Source organism: Sorex fumeus, unplaced genomic scaffold (genome assembly GCF_029834395.1).
Source record: "Sorex fumeus unplaced genomic scaffold, SorFum_2.1 ptg000026l, whole genome shotgun sequence".
NCBI classification, from domain to species: Eukaryota; Metazoa; Chordata; class Mammalia; order Eulipotyphla; family Soricidae; genus Sorex; species Sorex fumeus.
This window is the reverse complement of record NW_026606083.1, coordinates 14,997,804-15,012,553: the sequence shown is the minus strand read 5'-3', so window position 1 is coordinate 15,012,553 and position 14,750 is coordinate 14,997,804. Positions and strand designations below refer to the sequence as shown.

Sequence of the window (14,750 nt, the reverse complement as noted above, 5' to 3'; positions counted from 1 at the left end):
AGTTTTCATTCAGGAGTATTTCTTCAACTGACATTATTTTCATGGCATTGAGTAAGATAAAACAGCAAGTCAATTTAGATAAAAAGAAATGACTTCTGAGATAGGAAGCCGGGTTCTAGAAGGATGACTGTCAGGTCCAGCAATGATCCTGAAGACTCAATCTTAGGATTGAAACATTAATATCAAAACCAGAGACACAGACTGAGCCTCACAGGGCCAAGCAAGGGGCAACAGCCATGGGGGCGGGGGGGTCCACTGGTCACAGAGAAAGTCTGGAGCAGAAAGCCCGCGCACACCACTTACAGCAGTTCATCTTGCTCTTCGGTCACTAGTGTGTAGGCCAGAAGGTTGGGAATCACCGGTTTAGCCTCATTTCCAACTGTTGATCTGGGGACCGGTTCTCAGGACAGGTGCCAGCCCACAGGGGTAAAAGGGATGGACAGTGAGTAAGAGCAGAGAGCTGCAGAAGGTGCAGCCTGCAGAGGAAGAGCCATAACTAATGGCTGCCACTTCATTTTCAATGTACAGGACTTAACCTGCTTCTACAGAGACAGTGTTAAAGTAGTAGGAGCCCCATAGGCAGCCGGCGTGCTGAAAATACAGGGATAAGGACCATGGAGACTGGGATATATGCACTGAGGTATCAGCTGATTTAGACAACGTACTTCTACCTGTGGATCTGTTCTGCCAGCCACCCAGAGCCTCCACCCTCTCATACACACCACTTTCTACAGATTACAGAGACTTTTCATTTATAGCCTGAGTAGGAATCCAATACTGATAGAACCGTAAGATGGACACAAATTTGAGAAAAGTCGCTGGGTCTGTCCAATTCTTCAACATTTAATGAACAAGGCCCCGACTGCTAGTACTATACTGGGGTGGGGGGGGGCTACCTTTGTCCTATTCTGTACACCACCATATGCCATTTGTCATATGCCTTTTAGGAAAAAATAGAGGTCTCAACTGATAATATATATACAATAAACATACATATATACATATACCTATACATATTACATGCATATTATATATATATATGAGTTTTTCTCTCCAAGGAAATGAAACATGTTTCAGATTTAACATACCCACTGCTTTAGGTTGGCCATCAAGAAAGAAAACTGCAACTCATAGATTAGATGGTTAAAAAACAAACCTAAAATAGCATCAGGTGGGTTGTCAGAGGTAAGTGTTCTAAAGAAAAAATTATTTCCAGTGACCATGACAGAGAAATCTCTTAACTTAAAAAAATGTAAGTTGTGCGTTGGTATTTTGGTTGCTTATCCCTAGATGATCCCAGGGAAGAAATGATTGATTAAAAAGTTAAAGAATTAGCAAATGAACCAAATCTTCTAATTAAAACTCCAGAAACCCCAGATGATACTGTAATTTTTCTTTATATATTGACATGTTCAATGTCAAGAAAAGGACAAAAATAAGTGGGGTGAAATTTATGGCTTTGAGCCCCTATTTCAGCCTTTGAGCCTGCATGCAATAGATTGCATAACCACAGGTTTCTTTCAGTTCATTGTAGGAGAACAAACCAAAATAAACCAGACTATAGAATCGTCCTTCTTCCTTATTCTGTGAACACAGACAGACATTTCAAATTCTTTCTCCTTTTAAGATTGTCTAAGGCTACTTTTCCACCCTCAAAACTTTCTAACACTTATTTCCATCTTATTGAAACAAACAATGAAGTAATTTTTGGGGGGGGGCGGGGAGATGAGGTGGGGAAGACTTCTTCCCCTGCAGATGTGGTCTCTGGAAATCTTGGCTCACTACCTCATGTGCCCACTGGCTCCTTGCATATCATCTGTTGCATTCCAAAGACAAACAGCCATGAATAGATCCCAATGACACAATCCCTGGAAGGGGGCCTTCATGCTCTTAACAAACCTGAGTATCAGCTATAAGTCTTTGCAGAAGCATTGTTACCTCTTTCCCACCCTGAAACACCTGCTCTCCAACTTTATTGTTTAGATCCAATCAGATTGTGACCTTGTTTGTCCTGGAAGTGTCGCCTGCATCTCTCCTAGGAGCCAATTTTCCAAGGTCACAGATTTCTTCGTCTGATACCCTCAAGTATGGATTAGCTCTCTCAGAAGATCATCTATTTGATTTTGCAACCAGTGGGGCTCAACTAGTGTTAAGCAATTCATCACTGCAGTTTGGCCAGCCTGCCCACACCACCCTCTTGTTCCTTTTGACACCCTCCCTGAAAAAAAAAAAAAGAAGAAAGTGGCTGGGTGTAAAAAGGAGCAAAGAAATAAAGGGAAGGTTTCCTCCGAACTTGTCAGCCAGCCTAAGGGAGCTGCATGCATGTTTGAATTAGCAGCCAATCATCTGAAGTCGTGGTACTTCAGCATTTGTGGCAGACTGCCCTGTGCAATGCAACACTCAGACAGCCATTTTGCAAAACACAGCAGATTCATAAAATAAGGGTTATTTTGGTGCAAGAGTCAGAGTCACAGAGCTGCTATACTACTGCAACAGCTGGGCACCCGCCAAATACTTATCATCCACTCTTCTTTGAAGCTGTTTAAAATAAGATTGTCTAGGAGTAGCATGCATGGTGGTCTCTAACTGACCACCTCTGTTGTCTGCCTTCTCAAATACAATCCCCCCTCACCCATCCTATCATCATTCAACTCTGCAAAGAGGATGATTCCAGGTCTAAGAAATATCAACTGGTCTGAACAAACCTAGCTCTCGGAGACAACAGACTTCCCAAACCATCCCAAGCAAGTGGTTCCCCCACCTCACGCAAGTCACACAGCTTCCAAAAAGACAGGTTCAAAACATCTCCAGGACATCTCCAACTTTCACTGAGCCCAGGTGCTTGGAACCAATTCACTGCCCAAATGACTGAGTCCCTGACTGATCCCCAGCGCAGGGATAAAAAAGCCTCAGAAAGAGGGAACATGCACCAGACAGACACAGCTCGGATTTGCAGCCCCTGACTGCAATTCCACAGCAGCAGAAACTTACATAGGACGTCCGGACTCGCCTCCGATGTACCAACCCACAGCACTGCATGAAGAGCCGGTGCGGGATGCAGTCAGCGTGCGGCTTCACTGAGACGCATGGAGCCTTCCCTTCTCCTCAGAGCCTCTGTCCATTTCTTCCCACCTTCCACTCCCAGGTAAGAAAGAAGCCTGGGCAAATCAACACTTAGCTTCTGCCTCCTAGGTAGTTTCTAAAAACACCATCTTGGCTGGCAGACCTGCCCCAAACTTTGTTTTCTCTGTTTGGGATAATCAGATCTCTTCTTCTAGAGGGACTTACTGTCTCTGGACCAGAAACCTCCCAGAAGTATCATTCATATTCCCAAAGAGACCACTGCTAAGGAACGGCGATGACCCCAGTCAGGAGAGTTTCTGGGCTTGTCAAGAGCCATTGTCAGCTGGAGAGATTTGCAAACATCAGGGCATCTTGCATTTCCCCCAGCCTGCAGGATCTTGCTTCTCGCCGGCCTAGCCCTGACGCTGTGGATGTGACTGCTTCGGAGAAGGCGGCTGCAGCGGCCGCTTTGCCATCTCTGCCTCCTCCTGCCCAATGGATGCACAGACAACAGCAGCAGCCCCGGCTTCCCTTACCTCCGGAGCACTCGGGGCACTTCTAAGCTGTGATGTCTCTCCCTCCTCCCTCTCCCCTGCAAAAAACACGGAGTCTAGACTTGAGGACTATAGGACCTCCCTCCAGACGGGCAGACGCTTTGTGTCTCGCTGTACGCGTTTCCCGTGAATTGGAGAAAGGGCTCGCTGGCGTGGCCTCTGGCCCCGCTCTCCCTCCACGCTCCCTGCATCGGAGCCCGCCAGCCAGCACACAGGTTCCTCCCCCCCCCCCCACCCCCCTCCGCCTCTCATTATTCATTTTCTCCCTGAGAGCACATGAAAGAAGCATCACTCCAGCAAGCAAATGAGATCAGCGTCAGCCCTAATGAAATAATTAGATAATATATCACCTATGATGTAGAGGCAAGCAAGTCAGACCACCTTCCAAGCATGAGATCACAGCCACAAACCCTCCCTGCCAGCTCTAATTTCTAGTCATTTCCACAGACACAGGTTGCAGAGGCTGAGCTAATCACAACAATCTTCCCCAAAGACCTGGTGCGTGTCACACCTGCAAGTCAAGATTACTGGGCATTTGGGAAAAAAAACTATAAATCTGTGTGGGATTCACTGCTGGAATGAGCAATGACTGGTACAGCTTTATAGTGGGGAGGGGGGCACAGTTATTGCTTCCCAGTTACCTTCATATGCAAATCCACCCTATACACTGGCGACATTTAAGGTTCACCAATTATTTCATGTCCCAGATAGACTCACCCATCACCGTGTCTTTTAGATGTTGGGAAAATGCACACTTATTACTTTTCTTTCCTTTTTCTTTTTTGGCCACACCCTGCATTGCTCAGGGGTTACTCCTAGCTCTGTGCGCAGGAATCATTCCTGGCAGTGCTTGGGGAGACCATATGGAATGCTGAGGATCGTCAGCCTAGTACAAGGCAAATGTCCTACCCACTGTGCTATTTCTCCAATCCAAACCTATTACTCTCAATGCAGGACGAGTATTTTCTTAAAATGTATGATTTAACAACTCAATGCTATTAATAGTTCCAGAGGCTATTAGAGCTGAAAAATCAAAACTACTTGCTTTAGTTCACTGTTCTTATTCAACCAATTAAAGAAATCTAACACCAAAGGGTCACACATTTAGTCTATAAGTAATATAAGCAACAGTAGCATGCATACACAGTAATTAGTATAACTTAAGTACTTGTGACAATTGTCTGGTTTTGTCATATACTAAATAATCATAACATGTGCTTGGAGGTTCAAGAGGGAACTAATGAAGAGACTACACATAGAGTTACTGTTTAAGTTAGTAATATTATGAGGTTACTATTTGAGTTAGTATTGTTACTAATGAGTTACTAAACTACTACTAAGTTAGCAAACTAAATTATTATTTAGTAAGCTATATTACTATGTAATAAACTGATACATTTAGCCAATTAAATTATTACTAAATTTAAATAATCAATTAAATTACTACTAAATCATTTACATAAGATTATAATTTTAGTTATATTAGAAAACTGGAATTAGAATAAATGATCTGGATTACAAAGCAAACTGACTTTTGAAGTAGGTCAGGGATGGGGTTGAGGTATCTCAACATTTTCTGGACCATCTAAGCCATATTTTCAGTAGAACTTCACTGACAATTAAAATAACTTCAGGGAGAACTCTAGTAAGAGAATAGAGCATTCAAATCATGCTTTTCCTTAAGAACACTTCATCCACACATTTGCTAGAATAAGTGAATAGAAATTTTTTAAAAGCCACAAATTAACTCCAAGTTAGACAGAAGAGGAAAATGCTAAATTTAAGCTGGGATTCATGCACTTTGAAGCAGCTATAGTCTTCTCATATGCAGGATGAGAAAGATTACAAATCATGTACCATCTCCCTTCAACCCCACCTTGCCAGTGAGAATCCAGGTAAGGATGCCAAGTACTAGCTAATTTGATTCAACAAACAATTTATCAAGCTCCTTCCACTTGGCTGGTACTTCACTGTGCTCAAAAAATAGAGATATGAATAAAATATAGTCTAATATATGTCCAGATAATTTAACACAATAGAGAAAAGATTGAGGTGGACACAATTGTAGCTCCACCCCTTCCCTCCAACCCCGATGCTAAGTCATACAGTGAGGGGCAGGGTGAAAAGACTGTGGGTTAGTTTTCATAGAGTGGAAAACCGGGATAGAAACCCCACATTCTGGCGGCAGGGTGAATATAAATGTCAAGTTGATATGGAGAGCAAATTGTGTTTATAGAGTATGAAAAGAAGAACTTTATTAACCAAGAATCACTACTGATTAATCCTGATACACAAGAATGTGTCCAAAGCTTCCTACAGTGCCCTGCACACCTTTTCACATGCAGTCCTGAGTCACTCCAGTATTTCTAGTTCTTTATGCAGTCGTGGGCATGTGGTAGGTCTGACAAAGACAGACTCAACGTTGCCCTTTCCTTATCTATTCTTTGCTTCTGCTCCAGGGACAGAGATGTATAGTGGTGCTGAGTTAAGGGATGCATCCCAGCCTCCCTTGAAACGTGGTATGGCCACATGACCAGATTCCATTCAGCAAAATGGGAGCAGAAATGCCATATGCCCATGCCACAGTCAGATCCTTGGAGGGAGAACATGCCATGCCCACTCTGTCTCTCTGTATCTTTGTCTCTGTGTCTCTGTCTCTGTGTTTGTCTCTGTCTCTGTGTCTTTCTCAGTCTCTCTCTCTCTCTCTTGTTCTTACTTTCTCTCTTTCATTGGTTGGCCAGGTAGAGCATGCAAAGTGGAAACAATTTCTAGAAGGACCCCACTCAGGTGAATGGAGCAGCATCATGGAAAGATTCTGGGTCTCTAGATCTGGAAATAAGAATACCTAAGGGAAATAAACACTTGTGGTGTTAAAACTGCTTTTTGAGTCGTGCGTGCTCGGATATGCTTCACAGTGTTTCTGGAATAAATGACTACATTAGTGAATCCAGCTACAATGGCAAAAGAGTGTGAGTGTGTGTGGTGGTGGTGGGGGGGGGTGTTAAGGGAAAAGAAGAGAGTCGAAGATCAGAGCATGTCCCTGACCCCACCATGCTAAAATACCGACACCATCACCCTCAAGAATCTTGACTTTTTCTAGTCTGGTGACTTGGAATTACTAGTGCCTTTAATTGTGAATTATCTGTAACTTTATTAAGATATGGGGAAAATATGTCTAGATGCTTTGGCATTAAACTAGTAGACAGTAAGATATTTGAGAGAAGTTGGAATCTTTTGAGCCTCTATAGTTGTCTGAATAAACGTCTAGTTCCAAAACATCAAATAAAGTCAATAAAACTGTGAGTCGGGTTCATGCAGCTAAATCACAAACCCAATGAGGTATTAAGTGGGCTATTTCCTTATAATGTGAAAGATATTGAGGCCAGGGATATGGCTCAGTAATAAAGCTCAAGCCTTGTATGAATGACATCTTGGGTTCTATTCTCTAGTGCTCCCTTTTCCCTCCAAATTAAAAAAAAAAAAAGGTATCCATGAGAGCTGGAGAGATAGTACAGAGGGTAGGGCACTTGCCTTGCACACAGCAGACACAGGTTTGATCTCCTGCATCACATATGGTCCCCCAGACATGACCAGGAGAGATCCCTGAGCAGAGTCAGGTATAAACCCCAAGCACCACCAGCTATGGTCCCAAACAAACAAACAAACAAACAAAACAAATAACAATAAAAAGTGTCCACAAGGGGCTGGAGAGAGATCAGTGGGTTAAGGCGATTTCCGAGCACATAACAGATCCTGGCTCTATCCCCAGCACCACAGTGGTCCCTGGGCACTGCCAGCAGCACTCCCGGGCACAGACCCAGAAGTAACCCCAGCATAGCTGAGTGTGGCCCCAGCTCCACCTCCCCCAGAAAAAAAAGTGTCCATGAGATTAGAATGATGAAAGCCACACATGAAACATAAGTTCCGATAAACACACATAATATTCATGTGAGAGGCTGGTAAAGCCCGGAAGGTTTATTTCTGGACTATCTTTATGAAGTAGAAAAGGTCTTCTTTTTTTTTTAATCAAGATGCTGGGGATCAAACCCAGGGTCTCACAGACTCGAGAGGCTCCTGTTCTACTGCTAAACCAGGTACTGGGAGAGATTGAGTTCACCCCCGCTCTCCCCATCCCACATCACTGTGAGAAGGGGATCACAGACATGGTGATGGGGTGACAGCAGATGAAATGCTTCTTTCAAGAAAACTCTGTGCTAACAGAGAACAAAACTTTCTCAGGAGGAGCAGGAGGTAGATTTGTGTGTGTGACTCTGTGTGTGTATGTGGGGGGGGGGGCAGGCTCTGCTTTAGGGCCTGCAGCTTTCTCTGTGCTGGGGCATGGTCCATGTGCTCTGGCCTGAGCACTCAGCCTCGACAGCCTGGGGTCAGAACTCCACCAATCAGAGCCTCAAGGCCTCCTACAGGGCACCGCTGACATCTCCATGAGCACAGAACAAACCAACACCAACAAGAGCCAAGCACTCTTGGGACAAGAACTGCTCTCAGGACTGAGAGCAACCCTCCATGGGCGCAGGTCTGCTGGACCCTAGTGATGAAGGGATGAATAAAAGGGCCGTTGTCCTTGACGGTGGCGAGGTTCAAATCTAGGCAAGGGGACTAGCAGAGCCCAATATGCCCCGACACCTCATGTTCTGGGAGAGAAAGAACAGAGCACTGTGAGAATAGAGAGCTGAGACTTTGTAGCTATAGCAGAGTCAGGGGGGCACAGCGCCAAGAGAGCCATGGAGCTGAGGCTCGAAGGGTGGGCAGGAGCCCTTCCTCCTCCCCCTGGCTTGTCAGCAGCTGGAGGAGCGGGAAGAGGCCCTCTTCCAGGAGAAGCTGGCTGGCCTGATGAGTGTCAGCTCCTCAGGCCCATGCTGCGTTTCTTTAATCTCTACAGGAGAGCCGCTGTAGGAGGCCCTTCAGAGTACAGAGGGGCGGGAGCCCTGGACGCCCTTTGAAAGCGACTTGGGTAGTAGAGCCAGGGTTGGCCTGGAGGGGAGCCAGGGGGGTACCCGGGCCCTGGCCAGGCAGCTGCTGCCCGCATCCCAGTCAGCCTGGGCTGTCTTTGGAAGGGCAGATAGAGGAAGGCATGTGGGGGGGGGATGAGTCTGTGAGATGGTTGGGAAATAAACAGGGATGGGTGCAAGCACAGAAAACAACAAAAAGAAATGTTTCATGAGAGATCGACTTGGGCCCGGCAGGTGGGAGTCCTGGATTGCATTCCTGGCACTGCATGCCCTGAGCACTGAGCTGGGAATAGTCTCTGAGCACCATGGGGTGTGGCCTGAAAACAGAAACAGAATACAGGCTTCTAAATTCTGGGGTCTTTTAGTGATGTTCACTACTGTCTTAGGCAGGCTCTGGTTGACTTCGATTCTTGATCCCCCTTTCCTGCTTCTCTGTGGCTCCTGCCATTTAAAGTCACTTTATGTTTTGTTATGTTTGGAGGCCACACCCGTGATGCTCATGGCTGACTCCTGACTTGGCACTCAGGAATTATTTCAGCAGTGCTCAGGGGATCCAACCCAGGATGGCAGTGTGTGAGGCAAGCATCATGCCTGCTGTACTATCTCTCTGGTACCCAAATTTACTTTCAAAATAAATTTTGCAGTGCCAGGGATTAAACTCAGGGCCTAACACCTGAGAGGAAAATGTTCCAACAATTTGTCTTGCACACAGTCACCCAGGTTTAAGCCCCAGCACCCCATATGGTCCCCTGAGTTCAACAGGAATAATTTCTGAGTGAGAGCCAGGAGAACCCCTGAGCACTGCTGGATATGCCCCTCCCCCAAACAAGCAAAAATAACCATAACCCCTCAGCTCCTTCTCCCCCCCCAAAAAAAATAAATCTCTGGACAAGCAAATAGCCCTTGATCCTTATCACTTCTGTCACTGTGACACAACTTATAAACAACTGGAACAGAACAGCCAGACTGGAACCAGATCTGCTAAACTCAAAGTTCTTACTCCCCATGCTGAGGGCTTCCAGTTTTAATTTGGGAGTGTGGGGGAGGAGTGCCAGGCTATATCCCTCAGTATCAGTGCTCAGAGGCTCAGGGTGCAGCTCAGGGGGCCATATGGGGTGCCAGGGTCAGCTGTATGTGAGAAAAGTGCCTTAAGTTCTGAATGATCTCTCCAACCTAAGTCTTTTATTTATTTATTTACTATTTATTTATTTTTATTTTGGGGTCACATCCGAAGATGCACAGGGTTTACTCCGGCTCTGCACTCAGGAATTACTCCTGGCGGTGCTCAGGGGACCATATGGGATGCCGGGAATCAAACCCGGGTCAGCCGCATGCAAGGCAAACGCCCTACCCACTGTGCTATCACTCCAGCCCCTTATTTATTAATTTTAAATGAAAAATAGCATTAACTTTACCTGAATAAAATGTTTCTGAGTATCATTCACCAGACCAGTTTCCTGGACTTCGATGCATTCATGCCAGGTGAAAAAAGAGAATCCTGGACAATCTTCCTCTGAGGCAAGAGCAAAGTAAGGGATGACAGAGCCAAGTGCCAGCAACAGTTAGGGGTTGGGTGACTCATGCACGAAACTGGTGACACAGGTGTGTGGGACCCCCTGTCACCGGAGCAACAACAAATGGAAGGAGGAAAGATCAGTGTGTGTATGTGTTAATATATTTATATCTATCTATTGACAGATAGATAGATAGATAGATAGATAGATAGATAGATAGATATGAAAAAAATCCCTTGGACTCTCATAACTGAGAAATGCCCTATCTCATAACTGAGAGTACCAGTGGGGACCTGGGGAGAATTACAATGGGAGGAGGGGGGTTTCCCATGGACTTTGGTGCTAACATACATGTTGAAGAGGTGTAGAACTGTATCCCTAAGCACAGAAGTCTGGCTAAGCAATACTACCTCAAGAAAAAAACAGACTTGTGCTATTAATACAGAAAAAAAAATTGAGAAAGGCCCTAAATCCCCTTCCACTGAACGTGGGATCAGAGCTCATTGTCCCACGTGTGTGAAGAACAGGCAAGTATTTGGTTTGCATTTTCATTTTCAGGGAGCATCTCAAGCAGCATCCAGAGGCCTCTGAGGCCTTTCAGTGTTACTCGGCCAACTGGCGAGCAGGTCAATGCTCAGGTCCTATGGTGCTGGGGATTATCTGAGCCACCCTAGTGGTTCCAGGGGCCACTAGGGCTCTACCCAGTAATTAATGCTCAGGGATCCAAGTGGTGTGAGTGAATGAGCCCTGGTTTGGGGCATGCATGCACCCTAAGAGTTGCACACATACACCTGACATGTTGGATCCATAGGAGGTGCTACTTAAGTCATCTCAGGGCCTAGTGTTTGAGACAGTGGCGGCCTCTGTGAGCTCCTAACTCATCCCCTGGATCCTGTTTCTCATTGATGGGTTCCTGATAAATATTAGATGACCATGAAATGCAGCTGAAGTGGTAAGTTCAACGTGATCTATCAAATATACTATGATCAACCCGGATGTGGAATGAAGGAGGAGACACTCTCTGAAGCTGGCCCTGAGTGTGTGGCCAGAGACACAGTAATGTCTTATAAGGAGGGAGAGGAGTGGAAGGGAGAGACACTGATAAACAGTGACAGACACTTTGAGGGGGAAGAACATTCCAGGGAGAGCGCAGGAACTTGACCTGCAAGGAGGTAGGTCTTTGAGTGAGGCGCTAAAGAGGGAAGGAAAATGGCAAAGATAAAGGTGTCCAGGGGCTGGACCAATAGCACAGAGGGTAGGGCGTATGCCTTGCACGCGGCTGACCTAGGTTCGATTCCCAGCATCCTGTATGGTCCCCCGAGCACTGCCAGGAGTAATTCCTGAGTGCATGAGCCAGGAGAAATCCCTGTGCAATGCCAGGTGTGACCCAGAAAACAAAACAAAACAAAACAAAAGATAAAGGTTGTCCAGCTCCAAACTGATGTGCCCTGGTTTTAATTCTACATCAGACCCTTAGAGGGGAGGCAGAGTTTATGTCCCTATTCATCACTTTGTCCAAAGCTCAGAGCCCTGGTTCACTGTTTGCTGAGGTATTCTGCAATGGATAATTCAAAACAATGAAGAATGTGAGGGTGAGCTGAGGAATTAATTCAAAAATATAAGTGTAAATAGTTCAACAGGGTCAGAGAAATGGAATCAGGGGCTGGGACTCCAGCTTTGTATGTGAGGACCCTGTTTTGACTCCAGGAACACATGGTCCCCTAAGCAACATCCCAAGCAACTCCTGGGCACAAAACTGTGAGTAGTCCCTGAGCACTGCAGGGATATCGCCCATAGACCAAGATGGAACAAAAATAAAGTATAATACAGCGATCAAACACAAATCACTTTGAAACTGCTCATTAAATTGACTGATCGTCCCATTTTGCTCAGATTGTTTGTGGAGGATTTGACAGGAACTGAACCTGAAAAGGGGACAGGAAAATTTCTGTCTATCATTCTTTATTTTAGGAGAATTGGAATTACATAAAATGACTAAATCTTCATATTAGAATAGATGCTCACAATCACTTAGCAAGCTAAAAATAGGTTATTGTATTATATATCAACGTCACCTTGTATCCACTTTATATTTTATAGTTTTCAATGTATATTTTTAGTTCCTCTTGTCCTCAAATAAAAGCAGGTAGACCCATCCTTTTCTAACCTATTATGAAACTGAGTATTTACAAGTTACTTTAATTATTGGGGATTATAAGAGAATTGCTTTGGGGGTCAGACACCTTCAGTTCGAGAGTATTATGGGTGTGGAGGGGGGACATCTGTGAATACATTGGACTAGTAGGGTATAGTGCCAATAACAGATGGGAAATAACCCAGGTGCAAAGACTTTGCATATTTCACTTAAGTACAACTTATGAAAAAAAATCTTAATTGTATACTTGCACTAAAACCTAACTTTTCCACTTAGGAACAAAATAAGAAAGTATTACATAGAGCTAGATTTTGTGTAGATTTGGTTGAGATTTTAATGGAACTGTCCTCCAGATTGCCAAATTTTCTGTTTCCTACTTAGTTCACCACTGAAAACAAACACATTTTTACTACTGCTGGGCACTTTTCAAGTTCTTCTGTAAGTACATAAGAGGGTTTTAATATTGTTTGTTTGGATAAATAAATGAGTAGATTAATCTCCTTAAATTTACTTGAGCTAGAAAACACAGCCCAGGTCAAAGTCTAGGCATCAAGGATAACAAAACAAATTTAATGAACATAAGAATCCCTTTTGAGAAAATAACTGCAAAAAATAAAAGATGAGTAACGTTTCTATTTTTAAAAATACAGCAGGGAGGGGCTGAACAGATAATGCAGTGGGAAAGGTGCTGGCCTTGCACATTGGAGCCCTGGGCTCATTCCCTGGCACCCATTTGGTCTCCTGAGCACTGCCAGGACTGAGTCCTGAGCAGACAATCCTGAGCACAGAGCTCTGAGCATTGCTGGGCATGAGCCCCCAAAACCAAAACAAAGATACCACAAGGATGTAAGCAAGCGGTAAAGTGCAGGCTTTGCAGATGTGGGGGTCCTAAATGATATCCCCAGCACTGCAAAACATGAGAGCATATGAAAGCACACACACACACACACACACACACACACGAGACAATAATGAATTGCCAAGGAAAGATTTTTTCAACATACACAACAATGGAAAAATCATATCCCCATAGATAAGTGGCCATGCATCAGTCTGGTGCAGGTTCCTAAGTTAAAAAGGATTAAACCTATAAGGTGAGAGGCACAGAAAGGTAGCTCAGTGGTGGCATGTAAGTGGCTCTCAGTCCAGTCCTTGATATGGTCCCTCATGGCCCAGTGAGATTCTGGCACTGTCACTGTGTGAGATGTGATGCCACAAGCAACTGAACCAAGTGTGGCCACATCCCTCCCCACCCCACACCCAGGCCCATTGACATCACAACAGCAACAACAAAGGGAAGAGGAGGAAAGAACAGCAAACAACCTCCAGAGGATGGGGTAGGGAAGAAAGACCCTACTGACTTGGAAGAGAAAGGTTTTAGGAAAGAGGAAATAAATAGAGGTTACTGGCCTAAGCATAGACTTTGATTATTTATTAAGTGAATAATGGGGGTGTGTCCACTTTTCCACTGATTCTCTCTTGTCTGTCTTGACATTTTTTAATTCTATGTTTCAGGTCACCTTCTAGATCCCAAAGACGTGCCAGTGAGTAAATCCAAATCTCTCCTCTCCTAAGCTAAGGCAGGCAATGGTTATGGTCCACTGTCCACTGTACTCCCGCTGTTCATTGATTTGCTTGAGCGGGCCCAGTAATGTCTCCATTGTGAGACTTGACTGTGGTTAACATATTGTGGTTGACAATACATCACGGATAGCTTGTCAGGCTTCGCCGTGCGAGCGGGATACTCTCAGTAGCTTCCCGGGCTCTCTGAGAGGGGTGGAGGAATCAAACTTGGGTTGGCGGGTGGGCCAAGTGCAAGGCAAACACCCTACTGCTGTGCTATCGCTCCAGCCCAATGAGTATGTTAGCAACTATTTAAAGTGTCAGCATGCACTTTGCTACATCATGTGAAGGTGGATAAAGAATGATAAAGTGTGTGTGTGTGTGTGTGTGTGTGTGTGTTTTATGTGTGTGGTGGGGGGTGTTTTATATTAAACACTACTTGGAACAGCTTCTTGGAGCTTTGAAATGATTAAAGTGAGGAAAAGAGGTCATCTGGGTTGCAAAAAGCAGGTGAACACAGCCAGCACACATTGGGTTCGAGGTGAGAGCGATGATTTAATGAATGGATTAAGCAGTGCTTTGCACGCAGGAGGCCTCGGTTGGATCCCAGGCTCCACACAGTCCCCTAAACAACACTGGGAGCAAACCCCAAGTCTCATGCCAAGAGTGACTGCTGAACATCAGCAGGTGTATTCCCCAAACAAACACGCAAAAAGGAATGCATGAAAATCAGCAAGAAGGAAGACACTGGTGACTGTCTCAGTGAGTAGCCAGTGGCTTGGTCACATCAGGTCTTGAGGTCACTGATGGGCTGGATTTTATTTGAATGGTAACGAGAACACTGGAGGGCTATGACAAGAGCACATGGTTTGATTCACAACTTGGGAATGCCATTCTGCCTCCTGTACAGAGATTTCAAGCGGGAAAGAGG

General features: G+C 45.0%; 1 protein-coding gene across 5 annotated transcripts in view; it reads right to left on the bottom strand.

The window, feature by feature from the left end:
* CACNB2 (calcium voltage-gated channel auxiliary subunit beta 2) overlaps positions 1-14,750 on the bottom strand; it is a 342,926-nt gene that overhangs the window by 217,113 nt on the left and 111,063 nt on the right. The window contains exon 1 of one of the 5 annotated variants that reach the window (XM_056114506.1): positions 2,992-3,550. The exons of the other annotated variants lie outside the window; for them this stretch is intronic. Coding sequence (XP_055970481.1) covers positions 2,992-3,039 — 48 coding nt within the window. The 5' untranslated portion in view covers positions 3,040-3,550. Of the gene's footprint in view, positions 1-2,991; positions 3,551-14,750 lie in introns of those variants that run through there. 5 annotated transcript variants of the gene reach the window in all.